Source organism: Peromyscus californicus, unplaced genomic scaffold (assembly GCF_007827085.1).
Source record: "Peromyscus californicus insignis strain IS unplaced genomic scaffold, ASM782708v3 Scaffold_20__1_contigs__length_68692818, whole genome shotgun sequence".
Lineage (NCBI taxonomy): Eukaryota > Metazoa > Chordata > Mammalia > Rodentia > Cricetidae > Peromyscus > Peromyscus californicus.
In genome coordinates, this window is record NW_026294503.1 from 61,103,005 (window position 1) to 61,124,927 (window position 21,923).

Consider the following 21,923-nt stretch of genomic DNA (forward strand, 5'->3'; position numbering starts at 1 on the left):
ATGCGTTTGTGTCCTTGGGCACCTGCTGATAGGAACAGGCAGGCCTGAACCAGCACCAGTGATGGTCGTGGGCTGTTTTGGTTTAAGTAGTTTTTAAATACTTTCTTTTTGTTTGTTCTTTTCTGTTGTTGGGGAATGTGTGTGTGTGTGTTTGCTTGGTTTCTTTTAATTTGAGTATTTTACTCCTAAATGGCTACTTAGAGCAGCTGGGATTAGGAAATTTACCCTTATGTTAATTCTGTTCACTAGAACCAAAAAGCCTATTGTGTGATAAAACAAAATAACTTAAGGGAAACTGCACTCCTGTAGAAGCCTGCCCTGAGCTGCTTTCAGCTGCTTAAATAATCAGCAGAGGGTGAGGTGTTTTAAACTGTATTGTTGTAATTGAAGATGGTATGTACCTTTGACAGTTGACAATGACTGAGAGAAAAACAGCAGATACAGCTAATGCAGTAAAAAATTATGAAATGTTCAATTTTGTATTGCTTTGCTAAATATTGGTAAATTCTAATTCCTATCTACTGAGAGTAGCAGCACCAAGGGAAAAGTATACTTCTGAGGTTTGGGGAGCTATTGAATGTAGCACACCACAGGAGGACAACTTGTGGGAGTCTGGTACTCTCCTTCCACCATGTGGGTGCTAGGAATGAAACTTGGGTCCTCAGGCATGATGCCAAGGGCTTTACTTGCTGGCCCTAGAATCTATATTCTTAAACATTGTACTAAGTAGAAAGGGAAAGGTAGAAGGTACAAAGAATGTAGTAACATAAAACTCAGTGAGTAAATCATAGAGACAGCCTGAGGACAATAGCTGAGATCCAAGAGAAAAGGACAGGTGATGACCAGAGAGTCTAAGTATGGAATTGGAAAGGAAGCACTAAGACTGAAGTTCTTTCAGTAATGTGTCTTCTTTGGAAAGATAGATAAAACTGAGACATTGTACTCATGTTCACAAATTTATACTACTCAAGGAGAAGACAAGGATTGACATTTTGTAAAGTCAACCTATAAATGGAAGGTTTTCTCCCACCTGCCAGTTCCTGAATAATCACTCAGAGGCTTAATATTAATTATAAATGCTCGGCCCATAGCTCAGGCTTATTACTAACTAGTCTTACAATTAAATTAACCCATAATTCTTACCTATGTTTAGCCATGTGTCTTGGCACCTTTTCTCAGCACAACACTCTCATCTTGCTCCCTCTGTGTCTGCCTGGCGACTCCTGACTCCACTCTTCTTCCCAGCATTCTTAGTTTGATCACCCTGCCTATTCTTCCTGCCTGGCTACTGGCCAATCAACATTTTATTAAACTAATTCAAGTGACAGATCTTTACAGGACACAAGAGGATTATTCCATAGCATTTCCTCCTTTTTGTCTAATTAAAAAGGAAGGTTTTAATTTTAACATAGTAAAATTATATACAACAAAAACAGTTATTAAGTAATCATTACAGTTACATTATCTAGTCCATTTGTACTTGACAAAATTAGAGAAAAAATTTTATTATCTATCTTGTTGAGTCAAAAGTTTCACATTTAGCTTTTTATCATAACTACAAAAACCGATAATTATAACTATCTAGTCTTCAACTCCATCAAAGACCCCAGAAGGATAAAATGTTACCTAACGACAAGGACATCTCTCTGCCTGGACAGTCACTCAAAGTTCCTTTGTATCGTTGGGGCATCCAACTCTGGCCTGTAGGCCTAGCATATCTGACAGACTTTGCTGTGAAGCAGGGAATTTTGAAGGACTGACCTACCTTGTCTTGGCAAAGTTTGCCAGTTGCCTTTCTTGTGTCCTAATGGTCCAGTTTGGACAGTATCTGTCAGCAATTGAGGCAAGGGCAGTTCTCTGCCCACATGGCTAGCTTTTGCCATAAAGAAAACAAACTCTATATGGAGTTTCTTCAATGCCCATCATCCTCATTGAAGTAATTGTTGCTGCTAGGAGCAGATGGGTATCAGTGTCAAGAAAAGTCTAAGTTCTTAAAACATTTTAAATGCCATACTCTGTAGGTCTATGAAGTGTTTGAAGATTATCTTTCTATCTGAAATACATCTCTGTATGACCTTGAAAACCTAACTGACATGACTATAAGTTTGCTATTATAGATGACTATTAACTATACTTAATTATGTATTACATTTTTAAATTAGCTGCGTAAACATAATACCCTAAACAAGAGTAGGAATATACATACAGTATAACAAAATTAACTTTAAATTTGTATCAATAAACCAAAATCCATACCAATGTAAAATATGTAAGACTAATAGTTGTTTGTTGGTTTTGTTTTTTGGTTTTTTTTTTTTTTTTTGGATTAGATTCTGTAATCTACCCTTTTGTCATTTTTTATTTCATTTTATTTTATTTTTTATTTCTTTGGTTTTTTAAGACAGGGTTTCTCTATAGCTGTGGAGCCTGTCCTGGAAACTCTCTCTGTAGACCAGGCTGGCCTCGAACTCAGAGATCTGCCTGTCTCTGCCTCCTGAGTGCTGGGATTAAAAGCATGTGCTACCACCACCCAGCTCATCCTGTGATTCTGTATCTACTCTTTTTCTTTTCAGAACAAGATCCCTGAATCTAAAATCTCTTATTTAGCTTTTTTCCTGAACATTCTCCATAACAGCTTGTAACCAACCCCCCCAAACAATGACAAACATTCATAATTTATTCTTGGGAATGTTGGCATAGTTCTCTAGACTACTTCCTGTCGATTTGGGGTACTGGTAACCTTTGGGGGACCCTAAACAAATTTAGGATAGTTGTTAAGTCTTGCCTGTAGTATTCTGTAAGGTTTGATCATTTCAAGTCAGTAGCTTGAAGGTGTTTGGGATGCTGGATCATCTGGGCCATTTTTATTGGTATCTGGTCTCCTTGTTCTGAAAATATATAAACTTTTAAAGGTAACATCATCTCTATATTAATACAAATATAAATTGCATTGTATGTAAGCCAGTCAAAAATAATCTTTTGTTTTATGTTTGAGCAGGTAAAATATATGTTATGTGTCTTGTAGTTATTTTAGGTTTATTTTTCCATGTCTGTAGCTAGGATTTCAGGGAGTCTTTCTCAATCAAACTGATTTTCCTCAACGAAGATGAATCCAGAGCCTCTCATTTCCTATGGAAATAAAAGCAGATCCTCCTTCCCAAAGTAACATATCTTTTGACTTAAATTTTAAACTCTGTATTTTCCATCTTTACATGGCTTATTATATTTTTTATTACTCTATTTCTTTTTTAAGAACTTTCTCTACCCTTTTTCTTTTTTCTCTCCCAAGCCTACGTGTATTTTTAAACACACTGTAACCAGCTTAGAGACTTTTTTTTTGTCTGAATTTGACTTTACTGTGTATCTGTAACCTTTTCTGTCTGCATGAGCAAAGCCCCAAATCTGTCATTCAGCAAGCTAGCGCTCAAGTCTAAAGGCAGTAGCTGAGAACGACCTCTCTCTCCTGAGGCCCCTGGGAAAGACTGCCGAAACCACCCTGCTGCGTAGCTCACGGCCGCCAGCAGCCAGCTAGCTCTCTTGTAGACAGTTGTTGGAAGACGTGTCTCTGCACTGCTGCTGGCATGAGACTGTGAGAGACTAGGAAGCCCAGTGTGGCTGTTTGTTTCTGTTTAGAACCTTTTTAAGCTTTCTCAGGTCTTAGGTGGAAATTCCTGCCCCTGTCTGCCAGCAACTCCCAAATAACCAGCAGCCGCTTCCCAAATAATTGACTCGTAGACTTATGTTAATTATAAATGCTCGGTCAGGCAGTGGTGATTATCTCTCCCTTCTATTTATGGCTGTCTAGCATCAGGTAGTTTTACAAATAGCGTCAAAACTAGATTTTCAGTAAGTGAAGTCTTTCAGAGAATGGTTTTGTCCAGTGTAGTCACCTTGTAAGCCTGTGAAAAGGAGCACACTCACATGTGTGTTGATCATAACAGTTTCCAGCAGAAGACACTGAGGTATGCTAAGGAAAATGATTTTACAGTTTGAATAAAGATGCTGCATTATTATGGAAATGACAAGTTATATACAACATCCAATCAGCAGCAGTTCCCCTTGTTCTGAAAAGACAGAGTACAGAGAAAGGGAGCTGAGAGGAAATACAGCACAGTGTTAATACAGCTACTGGGAACTGGATCACAGGAAATTATTGATTTTCGTTGACTGTTCTTTAATTTTCGGGTTCATTAAATGAGTGTGCTTTTATGATTTGGGAGTGAGCTACATGATTACTTGAAAGGAAGTAGTGAGGAGAATTCTTCTAGATAATGGTAGCAAGCAGCAATGGCACTCTGCCTTGTCACTGATTCTTCTTCAACCCAAAAAATTCATAATCTGTAATGTCCACATATGTTTGCTTGCATTCTTTAGTTCAGCTCTCCATTTGGGAGGGTGGAGGGCGTGTAGAGACAGCACCTTGCTATGTAGCCTTGGTTGTCCTTGGACCTCAGCCTTCTAAATGTTGGGGTATGTGCCACCATGCCCAGCTATATTTGAACATTAAAGTTTAGATCTTTTATCATATTAGTTTGGAACCCTTCACTGGTTCTCACACCCATACCGTTCTTGAAACGAGCTGCATTAGAACGAGGTACCTTAGAACTTCATCCTGAACTACCACAGCCAATGCATGACTCATACAGGTAGAGTAGGTAGAGTCAAAAGAAAGGCGAGAGACTTGGAAGGAGGTAAAAGTGAACGGACTGGAGAGAAGTGCCAGGTATGGTGTTTGATGGGTAGACTGACAAACACAAACCTGTGTTATCTTAAAGTCGTTTGCACACAGTTTTATATATTTTAGCAGTTAAAATTGATACAAGGAAACACTATCTGGCTGGATGTGGTGTGTGCCTGTACTCCTACACTCAAAAGGTAGAGGCCTGAGAAGCACCGTTTGGACCAGCGTGGACTACATTCTGACTCTCAAAACCGATTTTTCAAAATTAGCCATCTTTTTTTTTCACGTCATTAACAACTTAACAACTTCATGTATCACAGAGTTGTCTAATGTTATGTCCTGCAAAATGCTTAAGACTGTAGTCCTTTCTGATAAGTCACTAGCAGTACATTTACATTCAGGCTATGTATAAACAACATCCCTTAACCAAGATACATTCTGAGACATGGGGACTTAGGTGAATCTTCATTGTATAGGCATCATGGAGCCTGTATTTACTGAAGCCTGTATACAGTCTGTTACACAAGAAAGCTCTAAGTAGAAGAAAAAATTATAATAGATGAAGCAGTCACATATGGTATCAGTATCAAGTGTTTTCATTTATATATGAACTACTGTCCTTTATGTGGCTGGCTGTATTTGTTTACACCAGCTACTGCACCCAGTCGCCTACATACTCACTTTGGATGATAGGAAGTTTTTGTCTCATCAGACTTTTGTAAGTCATGTATGCAGCCATGCATGCCATCTGTCATTGACCAGTACATTATATACATTATTGTATAGCACATAAAATCTTTTCAATTAGTAATAATAGAAACATAATAGGATCTCAAATTTTGAACATAATAAGAAATGTTCCTTTTGACAGTCTATATATCATTCCAGTTGTATTTGTTTCATGTGAGTGAAATATTATTTGGAGTACTTAAAATCTGAATAGATATCTTGATTTCAAGTTTCATAATAAGTTTCATTGGTATTTATATATCTGAATATGAATAGGAATTAAATTTGTAATCTGTGACTTTTTAAGATTGTCTTTTATAATTCAGTAATTATATTCTTCATTAAATCTGTTTTTTAATATCAGACATTTCTTGAAATGATGTTAATTTTAGATACTGGATATATAATACACATTAAAAATCGATTCAGGGCTAGAAAGATGGCTCAGCATTTAAAAACATTTGCTGATTTTGTAGATGACTTTGTTCTCTTCCCAGCACCCACATGGCAGCTCACAACCATATGTAACTCCAGTTCCAGAGGATCCAATACCCTCTTCTGACCTGGGGGCACCAAGCACATGGATGGTACATATATGTGTGTACAAGCAAAATACTCATACACAGAAAAATAAGTCAATCTTTAAAAATACTTTTTAATTTATTGAAACATACACACAGTTACATAATAGCCAAAAATCGAATCAAATGCCCTCTGCTGGACACTGCAGGTACCTGCATACATATTTACACACACACACACACACACACACACACACACACACACACACACACACACACATAAGCACACATTCTCTCTACACATGAGCAAAATAAAATCTTTAAGAAAAAAAAAGTTGTGGCCAAGATTTCTTAGCAATTTTTTAAATCTGTTATATAAACATGATTTAAAGAATTTATCTGAGTGCCAGATATTTTTGCCTTTTCTTTGTCTAGGTGGTTCCAGACGCCCTCCCAGGTGTTCTACCACGCAGCTACTGAACATGGAGGGAAGGACGTGTATCCGGGGCAGTGTCTCTGGGAAGGTTGTGAGCCTTTCCAGCGCCAGAGGTTCTCCTTCATCACCCACTTACAGGTGCACTTTCTAGATCCCGTTCACTTAGTAGCCCATCTGGTCGCGGTAGAGATTATAATGTATGTCTTTTCTTTTCTCCTTAAGGATAAGCACTGTTCAAAGGATGCTCTGCTGGCAGGATTAAAACAAGATGAACCAGGACAAGTGGCAAATCAAAAATCTTCTACCAAGTAAAGAAAATTAGTTTCCTTCCTATCGAGCGTAAAGCACAAGTAGTCCCTCCAATGGTCAGGGGCCTGTCTCCCATTCCTGGCACTGAGAAAAAGTAGAAAACTAGGCAGAATACAACACCAACAAAAAGAAACTTAGCATATGGGAAATCCAAAACCTGTGTTCTAACCCAGCTCTCACTACCAAGCTATGAGATTCTGCTCCAAGTACATAAATTCTCCCCATGTGTATCTCTACATAGGTATCTGTTTTCATAGCAGTTGCACTGTGTGGTCTGTAAAGTAGCCCTAACTTTGGAAACAAGTGATTAGGCAGACAGATAATGTGGGAGGGGGGTCTTTTTTTTCTTTCTTTTTTCTTTTTCTTTCTTTGTTCTTTAGGGAGTGAACATGTATTTGACAATGGCAAAGAGATATCTTTCTATATACACATACATGCACACCTATAAACATATTCTGGTTTGCATATGAAGATTTTATATATATATATACACACACACACACACATTGGGGGGTATATTGCTGGGAATTGAACTCGGTCCTCTGGAAGAGCAGCCAGTGCTCTTAAGCACTAAGCCATCTCTTCAGCCCCCTCTACATTATATTTTTAATATTCAGAATTTATGTTGAAAAAGTCAGAACTCTCCCTAGTTTACAAGTTTCAGAAGAAACACGGTTAAAAGCCTCCCCCAGTGCCATCTCCACTGCTGCCTCCAGCTCAGCATGTGGTACAGCTGCTCTGTTGGGCCCCAGAAACTAGCAGTGCTTTAAGTGGGAGTTTACACTGCAGTGTCTCTCCAGTCCTTCGGTCCTGTGTCTGTAAGACTAGTGGAATTTTGTTCACAACTCCTTTGTGTTGCAAGGACTGGTTGAAAGTAAGAGTGTTAAGAAATCACTGTGAATACTGCCCTTAGCACAGGTTCTAATACACGGGGCAGTTTTCTTCCTGATCTAAAATTGCAGGCTGTTTTCTTGCTGGCAAACAGCTTCATAGTACTTAAAGATGAGAACTCTACAACTTTGTACTGGGTTAAGTCACTGTTATTGCTTCTTTACCCGGCATAGTAACGTTAGAGATGGACCATGCCGTACAGTGTTGTTGAGTAGTGTGTAGTGCTGCTTTCTATGATGCCTGCAGGCAGAGGGATGGAATGGTCCAGGTGAGGTTGAGCTACATTGTAAGACCCTGTCAAAAGGAAAGGGATAGGCTGGGAAATTCAAGCCCTAAAACAGAGAGCTGTTTGTGTAGGCTGGCAGAGGGTGGGGTCATGGTTGTCTGTCTAGCAGTTAACATTGTTTGTCTGTCTGATCAATTTAGGCAGCCAGCTTTAGGGGGCACAGGCTCAGCTCCTAGAGCACAGAAGGCCATTGCAAGTCACCCCAGTGCTGCACTCATGGCTCTTAGGAGAGGCTCAAGGAACCTTGTCTTCCGGGACTTTACAGTAAGTACACCTTAAACCGCTTATCCATAAAGGTGTGGCCCTGTGTGATTTAGATCTTTATTCTTTTTTTTATATTCTCCATTCTTTTTAAGGATGAAAAAGAGGGACCAATAACTAAACACATCCGACTAACAGCTGCCTTAATATTAAAAAATATTGGTAAATATTCAGAGTGTGGGCGCAGGTGAGTAATGTTTCCATAACCAAAGTAAATTTATTGTATTTTTATGTGTGAGTTAATGACATTACCTATCACTTAGTTGCTGTTTTTCTGATTGATTTGTGAATGTGTCCAAAAGCTAATGGTAAGGCCAGGCCATCATGGTCTCTTCAAAGTCAAAAATAAAGTTGAAACAACAGAAAACAAGCAGTAACTTGTTTTATTTTCAATTTTCTTTCTGGCCATAGCATTTAAAGAAGAAAAAAAAAGTTCTTCTGGGGAAGAAACCTGAGTGGTTATTGGGGAAAAGAGGGAATTTGGCCATTTGTATCACGTGGAATCAATTTAGTTCCATTTGACAGTTGGTGTTTTTAATAAGCCTATTAATGAATATTAGGAGTCACTAATACTTTTGATGTTTATAATTACTTTCTAGTGGACTTAAGCAAGAGCATAATCTGTATAATTTTTTTCTTTTTGGTGTTTTCGAGACAGGGTTTCTCTGTGTAGCTTTAGAACCTGTCCTGGAACTTATTTTTTAGATCAGGCTGCCTTCGAACGCACAGAGATCTGCTAGCCTCTGCCTCCCAATTGCTGAGATTAAAGGTGTGTGCTACCACCGCTCAGCAGTAGATATATTTTTAAAGTATGAATGACTCTACCCTTGTGAGAATATGTACAAGTACAATACCAACAGACATTCAAGTGTGCTCTATCCACAGACAAAAAACTATAGGCAACTACAGACTGCTTGTTGAGAGAGGGAAAACAGTGGTTCTCAGCCTTCCTAATGCTGTGACCCTTGAATACAGTTCCTCATGTGGTGGTGACCCCAACCATAACATTATTTCGTTGCTATTCTATAACTAATTTTGCTGCTGCTATGAGTCATAATATTGCTCTGTGTGTCTCCCTTCAGCCCATCTTCCTTCCACTCCTATAGCCTCAACTGAGCAGCCTTGAAGCTGTCAGTGTGCCTCTAACATATTAGGCCTATCTCCTACCAATGCCTTCTATCTACATTCAATCTAATTGTTTTAGGTATTATAATATTTAAAGTAGATTTTCAAAGCATAAAAAATTGTGGAATTAGAAAAGAAGATAATTGTACTGTATCAGCTTTTAAAGTTTTTGTGATAACTTTTTGAAATTAAAATATAACTACATCATTTCTCTCCTCCCATTTCCTCCCTCCTTCTCCTCCATGTCTTTCCCTGCTCTCTTCCCTCCCACATTCTTAGCCTCATTTTCTGTAATTGCTATTGCTACACACACAGAGAATATTCTCTCTTTCTCTCTTTCTCTCTCTCTCTCTCTCTCTCTCTCTCTCTCTCTCTCTCTCTCTCTCTCTCTTTCTCTCTCACACACACACACAAAGTTATGTTACTTGCATATACATGATTTCAGGGCTGATGACTTGGTACTAGATAACCAATGAAGGGGGTTCATCCTTGGGGAAGACTATTTTTCCCTCTCTCAACAAGCAGTCTGTAGTTGCCTATAGTTTTTTGTCTGTGGATAGAGCACACTTGAATGTCTGTTGGTATTGTACTTGTTCAGGTCCAGTTTAGACAGCCATGCTGTTAGACTTCATGGCTATAGCTTCCCTGTCCTTTCTTGGAGACACAGTCTCACAGCACACTTCCTGTTCCTTTGTCTCTAAAAATCATTCTGCCTCTCTTCAGTGATTCCTGAGCTAGAACTGTATTCATCTCTGGGTATAAGTATTTAGAATGCCATTAGAAATTGCCCTGATTTAGTGGAGTTGTCGTAATAGGTTCTGTTCTAAGATTTATGACCCCAATAGGCCCAGATAGTTGGTTATAGGTGGAGTGTTCCTGTCCTGCAGCGACTCTCAAATAATCACTTAGAGGCTTAATATTAATTACAAATGCTTATTACCTCATTTCTACTTCCTCAGCAGCTGGCTGTGTCTCCTCTGACTCCATCCTTCTTCCTCCCAGCATTCTCAGATTGGCTGTCCTGCCTAATACTTTTTGCCTGACTGCTGACCAATCAGCGTTTAATTAAATATTTCAAGTGACAACTCTTTACAGTGTACAATGGGAATATTCCACAGCAGTTGATGGTTCCAGCACCAGGGATGGTTCCCTCCTCTTGAGTAGCCTTCAATCCAATTAGAGAGATATTGATTACTGCCAAGGTACATGGCACTGTTGTTCCCTTAGGAATACCTGCCATGCTGTCATTAGTGTGGTTCAGAGGCATCACAGCCTTGTAGGACTAATGGTTGCTTTCTCTCCCTTGGGCCCTTACATTGTACAATCCAGTGCTGTGGAAGTTGGTCCCCCAGGAGGAGACTTTAAGGTCAGATCCAGTTCAGATCTTCAAATCCAACCAAAATCCCCATGTCATTCTTCTTAGAAACAGAAAAAACTATCCCTAGACATGCACATGCAGAAGAATGAAATTAGACCTGTATCCATCACCTTGCACAAAAACTACCTCTGCATGCACCAAAGACCTAGACTTGAAACACTGGAAGGGCTGGAATAGAGAGTAGACGGTAATCTCCAGGATCCAGGTGTAGAAAGGGCCGCTGTGACTAGGACCATATGCTCAGGAACTAAGGCCAACAATTGACAAGTGTGACCTCAAAACCAAAATCTCCTTCACAGCTAAGGACAGAGCCAATCGAGTATAGAAGAAGCCTACAGAAGTAGGAGAGGAAGTTTCCCAGCTATACATCCAGAATATAGAAAGAACTGGAAAAAAAAAAAGTTTTAAGTCAATAAAACGAATGACTCATTCAGAAAGTAAGCTATAAATCTAAGCAGATTCTCAAAAGAAAATATAAAAATGACTAAATAAAATCTTTTTTAAAAATGCCCATTGCCCCAGCTTTTAGAGAAAGGCAAATCAAAATAATTTTGAGATTTCATCTTACCCAAGTCAGAAAGACAAAGATCAAACAAAACAACAGACAACAAATGCTGGAGATGATGTGGTGAAAGGGAGCCCTCGTTCACTGTTGGTGGGATTGCAGACCAGTGCAGCCACTGTAGAAGTCAGTGTGGAAAATCCAAAATGCCAAAACAATACCATATCCCTCAGCTGTACCAAGGACCTGACACTCTCCTCCAGACACGCGGTCTGCCGTGTGCACTAATGCTCCGTTCCCAGTAGTTAGCAAATGGAAACAGCCTGAGTGTCCTCCAGCTAACGTGGACACCAAATGTAGTTTTCGCTATGGAATACGATTAAGCTGTAATGGAAAATGAAATTAGCAGATAAATGGATGGAACAAGAAAATATATTGAATGAATTAACAGAGACCTAGTAAGACAAATTCTGCAGGAATAATTTTTTTGTTAATGTGCAACATGAAAAATATCAAGTTGGTTTTGTGGCGGGGGTGTGTTCGGTTTGGGTGCTAGAGGTTGACCACTCACGATGTTTAAGTAGTGATTTTTTAATGGTACGGCTGAACAGGCCCTCTCGGAATACCAGTGTCTGCGGCGTGCTCACACCGTTCTTCCGCCGTCCTCTGTCCTTGCTCCCCTTGTCTTTTCACTGTAGCCTGCTTTGCAGCCACAAAAAAAACGAACGCAAGTTCCTACTCACATCAGCACCTCTGTCTTCACCTCTCGGCTTTTGTTCAGTGTCCTGCTGTCCTTCCTGTCAGTATGCCCTTCCAGTGTTTCTGCTCTCTCTGTGGTTCTCCTCAGATGAGTACTGCTTTCTATAGCCTTCTTTTCTTTTTCTTTTATTTGGATGGATGTTCTGCCTGCAGGTGTCTGTGCACTGTATGCAGTACCCACAGAGGCCAGAATAGGGTGTTGGGTCTTCTGGAACTGGAGTTATAATGGTTGTGAACTGCCATGTGGGTGCTGGGAATGAACTCAGGTCCTCTGGAAGAGCAGCCAGTGCTCTTCACGGAGCCAGCCAGAGCTCCAGCCCTGTAGCCTTTCTTATGCTGTGTTTTCATTTCCCACAGGGTTTGTTGTTCTCTGTTTCTCTAGGCTGGCTACTTTTTGACATTTCATCTCTGTTCTGTAAACAGTTTTAATGTCTCTTTTTCTCTACTAAGCCATGTTCAGACTGTACTCTTTCCAGCATGCACTTTAGAATACTGCCCAAACACAGCCTAGGAAATGTGCATCCAGGGTTACCACTTCCATTCCTGATGTCTTCCTCGGACCTGCAACTGCTCCCCATTACCCTGTGTCCCTGCTACTGCATGTGGAGCTCACTGAAGGTAGAGATTAGGTGTTTGTTTCGATTGTTGCTTTGTGGTGACGACATTCAGTAAGTATGTAATAGACAGAAGGAAGGGAGTGGCAAGTTCCTTTCCTGCCAGAGATCTGATTGGAGTTTGTGCAGTGAGTTAGAATTCCCAAGGTAACTTTCTTAGGGCTTTCCTTCACGTTCTGGTTACAGGTTTGGGCTTGGATGGCAAAACCCGTTTCTCTGGCTATAAGTCACAGAGCCAGAAGTTAGGATTTTGCCCTGTCTGCTTTCTTGTTGTCTTCTTGCTTAGTGTGGAGACTCCTGTCTTCCAGATGTGTGCTGGTATGTCAGTTCTTACGGTCTTAGAATAGTGGGATCCTAACAATGCCAACCACCATCAGGGAAGATTCTGAAGGGGTCTTGACATGAAGACATCAAGGGGTCGCAAGTATGAAGCCAGCAAGGATTCATGATGAGACCTTGTCTTAAAGCAGTCCGCCAAGTTCTTCACATGCTACCCATCCCCAGTGTGTGCCTCTGGTGAACATTCCCCCCCCCCCCCAGTGTGTGCCTCTGGTGACCCCTCCCCCCCAGTGTGTCCCTCTGGTGGCCATCCCCCCACCCAGTGTGTCCCTCTGGTGGCCATCCCCCCACCCAGTGTGTCCCTCTGGTGGCCATCCCCTCACCCAGTGTGTCCCTCTGGTGACCGTCCCCCCCACCCAGTGTGTCCCTCTGGTGAACATCCCCGTGCTGGGAACTTACTGTGTTTGAAAATACTGGTAATCATGAATCCTAGTACCTGAAGGAGAACGTAAAGAATCCCTTTGCTAATGGAATAATACTAAAACATAGTTCTATTTTTAATAAGAACATTTAGCTTAAAAGGTAGATATTATTAGTATACCTTTACTTCTATGTACAGTACCCTGCTCGTGGAAAATGCTAGGGTTTTTGTAGGGTGTTTTTTGTTTTAATGTCAGGATCTGGTAGTTTAAATAATGCATATTATTATTATTATTGTTGTTATTTTTATTCAAACTCTTACAAAATTATTATTAAACTCTAATTGACTTTCAGCTCTGAAGAAGTCTTAAGATTTGTTTCCTTTTGATAACTATATAGTACTTGGATCTTGTTTGAAAACCAACTAGTGCTTTTTAAGCATGTTTACAATTGTTTTATTTTATATGTATGGGTGTTTGCTTTCATATATGTATATATGCTCACCACATGCATGCCCGGTATCAGTGGAGGTCGGAAAAAAGCGTCAGGTTCCCTGGAACTGCAGTGAGAGATTTGTCGTGAGCACCATGTGTGCTGGGAACCAAATTTGGATCCTTTTCAAGAGCAAGAAAGCTGTAACCTGTTGAGCCATCTCTGTAGACCCCGATAGTCCTTTTGAATACATTAATCATGAGCAAAGGGAAATTAAGAAAGCATCCCATTAACAATATCAAAATACTTACGAGCTAGCTAAATCAGAAGATTCAAATGTTGAAAATAATAAAAGATTGCTGAGAATTTAAAGGATACCTGAATAAATGAGAGGACAGCCCATGTTCAATGGGCCAAAGGTCAGGTGCCAGTACAGGGCCTGGAGAGATGGCTCAGTGGTTAAGAGCACTGGCTGCGCTTCCAGAGGACCCAGGTTCAATTCCCAGGACCCACATGGAGCTCACAACTGTCTGTAACTCCAGTTCCAAGAGATCCAGTGCCCTCTTCTGGCACACATATGGCACATAGACATTCTTGCAGACAAAACACTTAGTATACATTTGTTTTTAATTTTTTTTTAAGATTCCCCTATCAAAATAATCTTGACAAAGAACAAAGTCAGAATGCTAATAGTAACTCCCTGGCTTTAGAACATGCTACACAGCTACAATACCTGTGCGCCTGCTATGAAGACAGGTAGCCCGAGAGAACAGAAGAGAGACCCCAGAGTGGACCTTCCCATACACAGCAGAAAGGTCTTCAAAAAGGCCACCAGTTTCTCCGTCTCATGCTGTCTCCAGCAAATGATGCTGGAGAACTAGACTTGGATCTGCAGACGAACTTGAACAGCTGCTCTTGCCATATATCGCTTAGCTCGAAACAGATCAATGAGTTGCATAAATGAGCTCAAACTACTAACAGATTAGAAGCAGACATGAAGCAAAGACTTCCTATCATTGGATAGAGAAGTGATTTCTTGGTGTACTACCAGAAGTGGAGCAGACAGAATCTAGATGAACTAGACTGCAGCAGAACTAAAACTTGCACATCAAATGACATTGTCCACAGTAAATGGCAAATCATAGAGAGAGAGAAAATAATTGAAAAATCACATATCGAGTAAGGGATCCTTACTGAAACTATATACAGAAGTCCTAGCTGCTTTGGAAACCCGCATCCACTAGCTCGCCAAGAAGAGAAAAATTGTAGTGTAGACTTAAGCCGGGGTGCTGCTGAGCCTTTAGAAAGGAGAAAGTGATAATGCAGGCCACAGCTGTGAGCCTGGAGGAGGGCCTCTGAGTGAGTAAGCCAGGCACAAGAGGACCAGTGCCCCAGTTCTGTACTTTCTACCAGAGCAACTACAGACAGACCAGTAAAGGCAGTGGTTCTCGACCATGCTCACAACACCACTGCAGACCTGTCTCCAAAAATATTTCACATTACGATTCCTAACAGTACCAAAATTACATGATGTAGTAGCAACAAAAATGATTTATGTTGGGGGTCACCACAACAGGAGGAACTGTATTAAAGGGTCACAGCGTAGGTTGAGAACCGCTGAATTATGTGAGTTGAGGAGTGGGAAGTTGTTCTTTCATGGGTATAGGATGGTGTGTTGTAAAATAAAGGACTGCGGATGGTAATGATGGTCACACTGCAGGGTCAATGGACTTGATGTTCCATTCATATTGTATGTTTTCATAAGAGTGAACACAGTTAAAAACAACCAAAGGGACCTGGCTAGAATGGGAATGACAGCTAATGGGCTTGGGTTCTGTTTGGAGTGAGCAGAGTACTCTATGGTTGTAACCATGCTTGCACAATTACCAGTGCATTGTTTCTAAGTATGTAAGCTGGATGGTGGTAGTGTACATGTCAGAAGAATTGAGGAATCCAAGTCATTCGAAAGCTTCCAAGACAGGCCCATGCCTCCTTCCCGCCTCTGCCTTGGTAGCTTTCATAAGTTTAAGCAGATTCTTCTGATATTTTCCTAATGTTTCTTAAGAATATGCCTGTGGAGCCAGGTGGTGGTGGCACCTGCCTTTAATCCCAGCACTTGGGAGGTAGAGGCAGGCAGGCCTGAGAGTCCTACCAAAGCCAGCCTGGTCTACATAGCAAGTTCTGGGATAACCAGGGCTACACAGATAAACCCTGTCTCCAAAAAAAAGGGGGGGGGGATTTGTGTTATTCCGCCCTAATCTGTGTTCTTTTGTCTGATATCAAATTCGGATTGGGAAAGTGTTTTTGCTGCAGTGTTAGGGTCCAGTGGCATTCGAGGTCACATTTCTTTGCATGTGATCTATTTTTCCACTCACAGGTTTTAACGTATGTCTGGCTTTCTAAAGTGTAATGACTGTGATATCTTATAGGTTGTTTTAACCGTTACCAAAACAACTGTACATATAAATGAGGTGTTCTGTGATGCTTTGATACACACACATTGTATAATGTGTAAAGCCTGTCTTCATCCTTTTATCTTTGTTTGTTTGTTTGTTTTTGTGGTAAATGTGTTCGGATCCCTTTCTTCTACGTCTTTGAAGTCTACAGCAGTCACCTTCCACTCCGTGCAGTAGCACACCATAGCCTCTGGCTCCAAACAGTGCCTTAGTGCTCACTGATGAACCTTTCTCCAGTTTTCCTCCTCCACCCTCTTTAGACCCTGCTAAATACCATCTACTCAGTTTGATTAAGATCAGCCTTCGGCCTTTCTGTGCCTGAGATCATGTAGTCCTTGTCTTTCTGTGCCTTGCTGCTCTCATGCAGCATAGTGAATGGTGGTGAACTCTAGACCCACTCGGCAGGAACTGTTTGTTTTAATGGCTGGTTAGCATTTCATTTATGTGTGTACCATGTGGCCTTGTTCATTCATTAGTTGATGGACACTTCAGATGTTTCCAGTTTTTGCTCTTATGAATAGTGCTGCAGTAAATATGGCAGAGTGATTTAATTTTGTTAGCTTTTCATTAGTGCAGATGTACAGAGCAAGTTGCAAGCCAGTGCCAGGGCTACATAACGAGAGCCTGGAGGGAGGAAGGGATGGAAGGAATGAAACAAAGAAAAAGAAAAAGATTGCCTTTGGAACTGTGAGTGGGGCTGGAGAGATGGCTCAGCAGTTAAAGAGCACTGGCTGCTCTTCCAAAGAACATGGCTTCAGTTTCCAGCACCCACATGGTAGCTCACAACTGTGTGTAACTCCAGTTCCAGTGAGCGTCTTCTGAGTGGGAGCATGTGAGAGAGGCTACTCATTCCATGACCTTACTTCCTCAGGCTCAGGGCCCACCAACCAACCCTTGTGCACACACAGCCCCAATGACATAGTCAGAGTACTAGTGCATTATGGATAGTCAATAGATGACGTCAAAAACTGCTGTCCCAAAGCTCAGGCCTTCCACAGAACAGCCTTTCGGACACCACTTGACATCTAGACCACAACAGTTGTCTGCTCTGCGTACTGAGGAGTGTTACTGGGACCTGTGGGGCTTCTGCATTTACTTTTTTGAGGTGTCTACTATTTCCTTGGCATGTGCTGATTTACATTCCCACCAGCAGTGTGCATGGCTTGTCTTTTGATAATAAAATAGCCATTGTTGTTGGAGGCAGTATCACGGTTTTCTTTTGTATTTCTCTGGTGACTGGTGATGCTGGACCTTATCGCTCTCACCCATTTTTATGTCATCTTTAAAGAAGTGTGTGTTTGGCCGGGCAGTGGTGAAGCACACCTTTAATCCTAGCACTTGGGAAGCAGAGGCAGGCAGATGTCTGTGAGTTCGAGGCCAGCCTGGTCTACAGAGTGAGTTCCAGGAAAGGTGCAAAGCTACACAGCGAAAACCCTGTCTCAAAAAAGAAAAAAAAGAAAGAAAGAAAGATAGACAGTGTGTGTTTAAGCGAGTTGCCCATTCTTTTGTCGCGTCTTTTGCATGTTGCTGTTGAAATGTTGCTGTCCCTTAGGTGCCCTGTTACCTCTCTGTCAGCTGCTTCCTGTCAGCTGCTCGCTCTCCAGATAGCTCCTCCCATTCTCCCGCCACCCTGACAGTTATCTCCTTTGCTGTACAGAAAGCTTGGTCTGTTTTTGCTTTAGTTTCTTGTGCCTTTGGGATTTTTATTCTAAAAAGCATGGCCCCTTCCTGTAGCCGAGGGTTATTCCCTTGTATTTTCTGGGAACAGTTTTTTATCTCACAGCTGAGGCTCGTCCATTTTGAGTTGATTGTTTTCATTGTTCATAGATTCCTGTGGACCCTCACTTGTTCATAGATTCCTGTGGACCCTCACTTGTTGACAGATCCCTGTGGACCCTCACTTGTTGACAGATCCCTGTGGACCCTCACTTGTTGACAGATCCCTGTGGACCCTCACTTGTTGACAGATCCCTGTGGACCCTCACTTGTTCATAGATTCCTGTGGACCCTCACTTGTTGACAGATCCCTGTGGACCCTCACTTGTTGACAGATCCCTGTGGACCCTCACTTGTTGACAGATCCCTGTGGACCCTCACTTGTTGACAGATCCCTGTGGACCCTCACTTGTTGACAGATCCCTGTGGACCCTCACTTGTTGACAGATCCCTGTGGACCCTCACTTGTTGACAGATCCCTGTGGACCCTCACTTGTTCATAGATTCCTGTGGACCCTCACTTGTTCATAGATTCCTGTGGACCCTCACTTGTTGACAGATCCCTGTGGACCCTCACTTGTTGACAGATTCCTGTGGACCCTCACTTGTTCATAGATTCCTGTGGACCCTCACTTGTTGACAGACTCCTTGTGGACCCTCACTTGTTGACAGATCCCTGTGGACCCTCACTTGTTGACAGATCCCTGTGGACCCTCACTTGTTCATAGATCCCTGTGGACCCTCACTTGTTCATAGATTCCTGTGAACCCTCACTTGTTGACAGATCCCTGTGGACCCTCACTTGTTGACAGACTCCTTGTGGACCCTCCCTTGTTTTCTCCCATGTCTGTGCATCTTTTTCAGCTGGCTGTAGGTGCACACTTTCCGTCAGGTGTTCTGCTGAGTCTGTGTGTCTGTGTCAGTACCATGCTGTTCTGGGTTCAGCTGGCCGTAGGTGCACATGTCCCATCAGATGACCTTTTTGCTGTGTCTGTGTGTCTGTGCCAGGGCCATGCTGTCATGGGTTCCCAGCTCTGTGTGTTACTTCAGTGAGCACTTCACTTGAGTGGATATATTGAGTGTGGATTCATATACTTTGATAATGACAAGTTTTCATGTTTCTTTTGGCTTTCAATTGTTTTCTAATCTCTTCAGGAAATCTTTTTTACTTAATCCTCAAACCTTCTAGAGGGCGTCCTTTGTTCCAGTTGCTGTTTGATGACACCCTGACAGTTGTTGAGTTCAGGTGTGAGGATGTTAATGCTGGTAGTTTTCAGTTGTTGGTTTTGGTTTTTTCCTGCTCTTTTGTATAGTTATTCTTTCCTCAAATGTGTCAGTACTTTAGGGATTCCTTTATATTTTAAGAATAGAATATGTAAACCAGGCATGTGATGGAGGTCAGTGGGGGCCTCTTTGCAAGACCAGCTCAAAATAGAGTAAAGAAAGATTGTAAGATTGGGCAGTTGTGGCTCCGGCTTTTCACTGGCAGTTGCTGTCTGTGGGTGATCTCCGGGAGCTCCCTTTTTATTAGCAGTGCCCAGTGTCAGTTGAGTAAGGAGGTTTTGTTGGTTTTGTTTTTCTCTCCATAGAAAATGCCAGTTTTAAGGACAGTTAACAGGAAGGCTTGCATTTGGAAATGAGATTGGAAGGGGTCCTCAGTTGTCTCTTAATCCTGTTTTCTACTCTGATTCTCTTCCCATCTCCTACAGTTACCATGTCTAAAACCTAAGCCTTTCTGTTTTGTGTCTCAAGATTTCTTTATCTCTTGGTGCTTTTTGGGGGGTAGAGTATATAACCTTTGTTCCAACTGTTTGGTTTTCCTAGGAGACAATTTATATCTTAAAATGTTTCTATTAATACATTTTAGGCCAGCATGTGAAATTGAAAATTCAGGGGGGAAAAAGAAGTTAGGTTTATTATTAATTTTTAACCTTAAGCTATAAATAAATATAAATAATAGAAGAAAAGGCTCAGGACGTACCTGGGTCCAGTGGTAAAGCATGTGCAGGGCCTGGAGTACAAACTCCAGCACTTAACCCCCCCCCCCCGCCCCCCCCAAAAAAAATTGAGTTTGCTTTCTTTGATTTGACACAGGTCTCTCTATACAACCCTGACTAGAACTCTATGTAGACCAGGTTGGCCTTGAACTTACAGAGTTCCATCTGCCTCTGCCTCCCGAGTGCTGGGATTAAAGGCACATGCCTCTCAGCTGAGCCGAGTGTCTTTTGTAGAAAAATCATGCAATTTTCAGTTGATTTTAAAATTTGGTAAATAAAATTTTGAAATAAGTCATTTATACAGAGTCCACAAAGCATAATATTGAGTTACTGGAAAGTGGTCACCCACAGAAGCAACCCTGTCCCCCCTTCAGTCAGCCTCCTCCTCCTCCTCCATTGGTCTAGTCAGGACTACTACAGGGTCTGGAGCCTGACTGATTTGACAGAAGTCAAATCATTCAGTGGGGTCTTTTCAGCAGGAACCAGGAGACTGTTTCTGTGGTTGCACGTAGCAGTAGTTGTTCATTTCGGGTACAGAGTTCTGTGTACCGTTTTGTTCCTTTTCCCAGTCATGGGCAGTGAACCTGGGCCTTGAACCTAGAGCCTTAGACACTCTGTGCGGGCATTCCACCGCCGAGCTTTCTCCAGCCTTCCACATTAAGTGTTGAGTTAGGTGTTTTGTTTTGTTTTTTTACTTATCCCATAATTTACTTCTCTACAGTGTTTTTATTACAATTTTAGGAATGTCTTCACCTTTGTTTTGTTTCTGGTTTTGTTCTTTTCCTAAGATGTACTTACTTTATTTCCTGCATTTCACCTACATTCATGTGTATGCAGCAGAGGTGTGCACTGCCCACAGAGGTCAGAAGGTGTCAGACCCCATAGTCCTGCAGTTACAGAAAACTGAGCCACCTGCTGTGGATGCCAGAAACCCACCCTGGGTCTGTGGCCTCTGAGTCATCTCTCCAGCCCCTTCTCTGCTTTATCTTACCCAGGATTACTTTAATGAACTAGTGAAGTTCTTGGGTAACCTCAGTGCTGTGTGACTTGTTTTCCAGATGTTTAAAATGAAGTTTTCACACTTAAGCCCAACTTGAAATCACTGTGCAGTGAACATTACAGACCATTGCACATAGTGAGTCAGTGTGTGTGCCTCAGCCTCCTGTCCGTCTGTTCACTCTTCATTCCCATCAGACCCAGCCCTTCTGAGGCTGTCTCCCCATGTGATGCTCCCACTGTCTCTGTATTCACAGCCACATCAATACTGTGACCTTTGTGATGGGAAATTTCAAGTTTATAAATGTTCTTGTTCCTTGCCGGGAGTTTTCTGATTGGTGAGATTTCTAAAACCCTAAATGAAGATAGAGAAATAGCCTTGTAACCTTGTTTGTGGATACAAATCCTGCCTGGCTAGAAAGTCAATTGAGTTCAGGGAGCCTTAGTTTACTCACCAGCTGATGGCTAGCTTGCTCCTGCTCTTTCTACAAAGCTGTATTAGTACTGCCTGGGTATGGAATTGTATGATGTTTCTATTTTAGTTGTATAATCTGTGATAAGGAATCTTAATTATGATCCTGGAGACTGACAATCTGCATTTTTTTTCCCCTAGATTGTTAAAGAGACATGAAAACAACTTATCAGTGCTAGCCATTAGTAACATGGAAGCTTCCTCCACCCTTGCCAAATGCCTTTATGAACTTAATTTTACAGTTCAGAGTAAAGAACAAGAAAAAGACTCAGAAATGCTGTAGTGAATCCTATCCCACTTACACAGCGGGGACTCAAAGTCAGCTACATTTCACACACTGTTACTGAAGAAAGCACCAAGTCTTAATGGAGCAGAGACCATAGACTGGATTATTTTGTGTCCTCCCATGATGCTGAGAGGAAGCTTCGTATTCTGATCTCTGAACAAATCCCTTTCTTTTCTGTTTAAAAAAAAAAAATCTGAAAAGGAAAAAACAAAACAAAACAAACTACTGTGGGATTGTCAACCAGCTTGTCTGCAGGATGTCTCGGATCTGGCCAATCCTGATGGAGACTGGTGTGATCAGAATTCAGTACCATCCACATTGGAATATACATGGAATAGTGTAAAACCTACGTGAGCAGATGAAATAGAAGCATTAAA

At 41.5% G+C, this 21,923-nt stretch overlaps 1 protein-coding gene across 2 annotated transcripts in view; it reads left to right on the forward strand.

Annotated features, from left to right (window-relative positions):
- Positions 1–21,923, forward strand: part of Arid2 (AT-rich interaction domain 2) — a 147,813-nt gene that overhangs the window by 123,513 nt on the left and 2,377 nt on the right. For both annotated transcript variants that reach the window (XM_052748765.1, XM_052748766.1), the window contains exons 17-21: positions 6,367–6,505; positions 6,590–6,675; positions 7,994–8,117; positions 8,210–8,301; positions 21,402–21,923. The exon at positions 21,402–21,923 is cut by the window's right edge and continues 2,377 nt beyond it. In XM_052748765.1, coding sequence (XP_052604725.1) covers positions 6,367–6,505; positions 6,590–6,675; positions 7,994–8,117; positions 8,210–8,301; positions 21,402–21,543 — 583 coding nt within the window. In that variant the 3' untranslated portion in view covers positions 21,544–21,923. The remainder of the gene's footprint in view (positions 1–6,366; positions 6,506–6,589; positions 6,676–7,993; positions 8,118–8,209; positions 8,302–21,401) is intronic.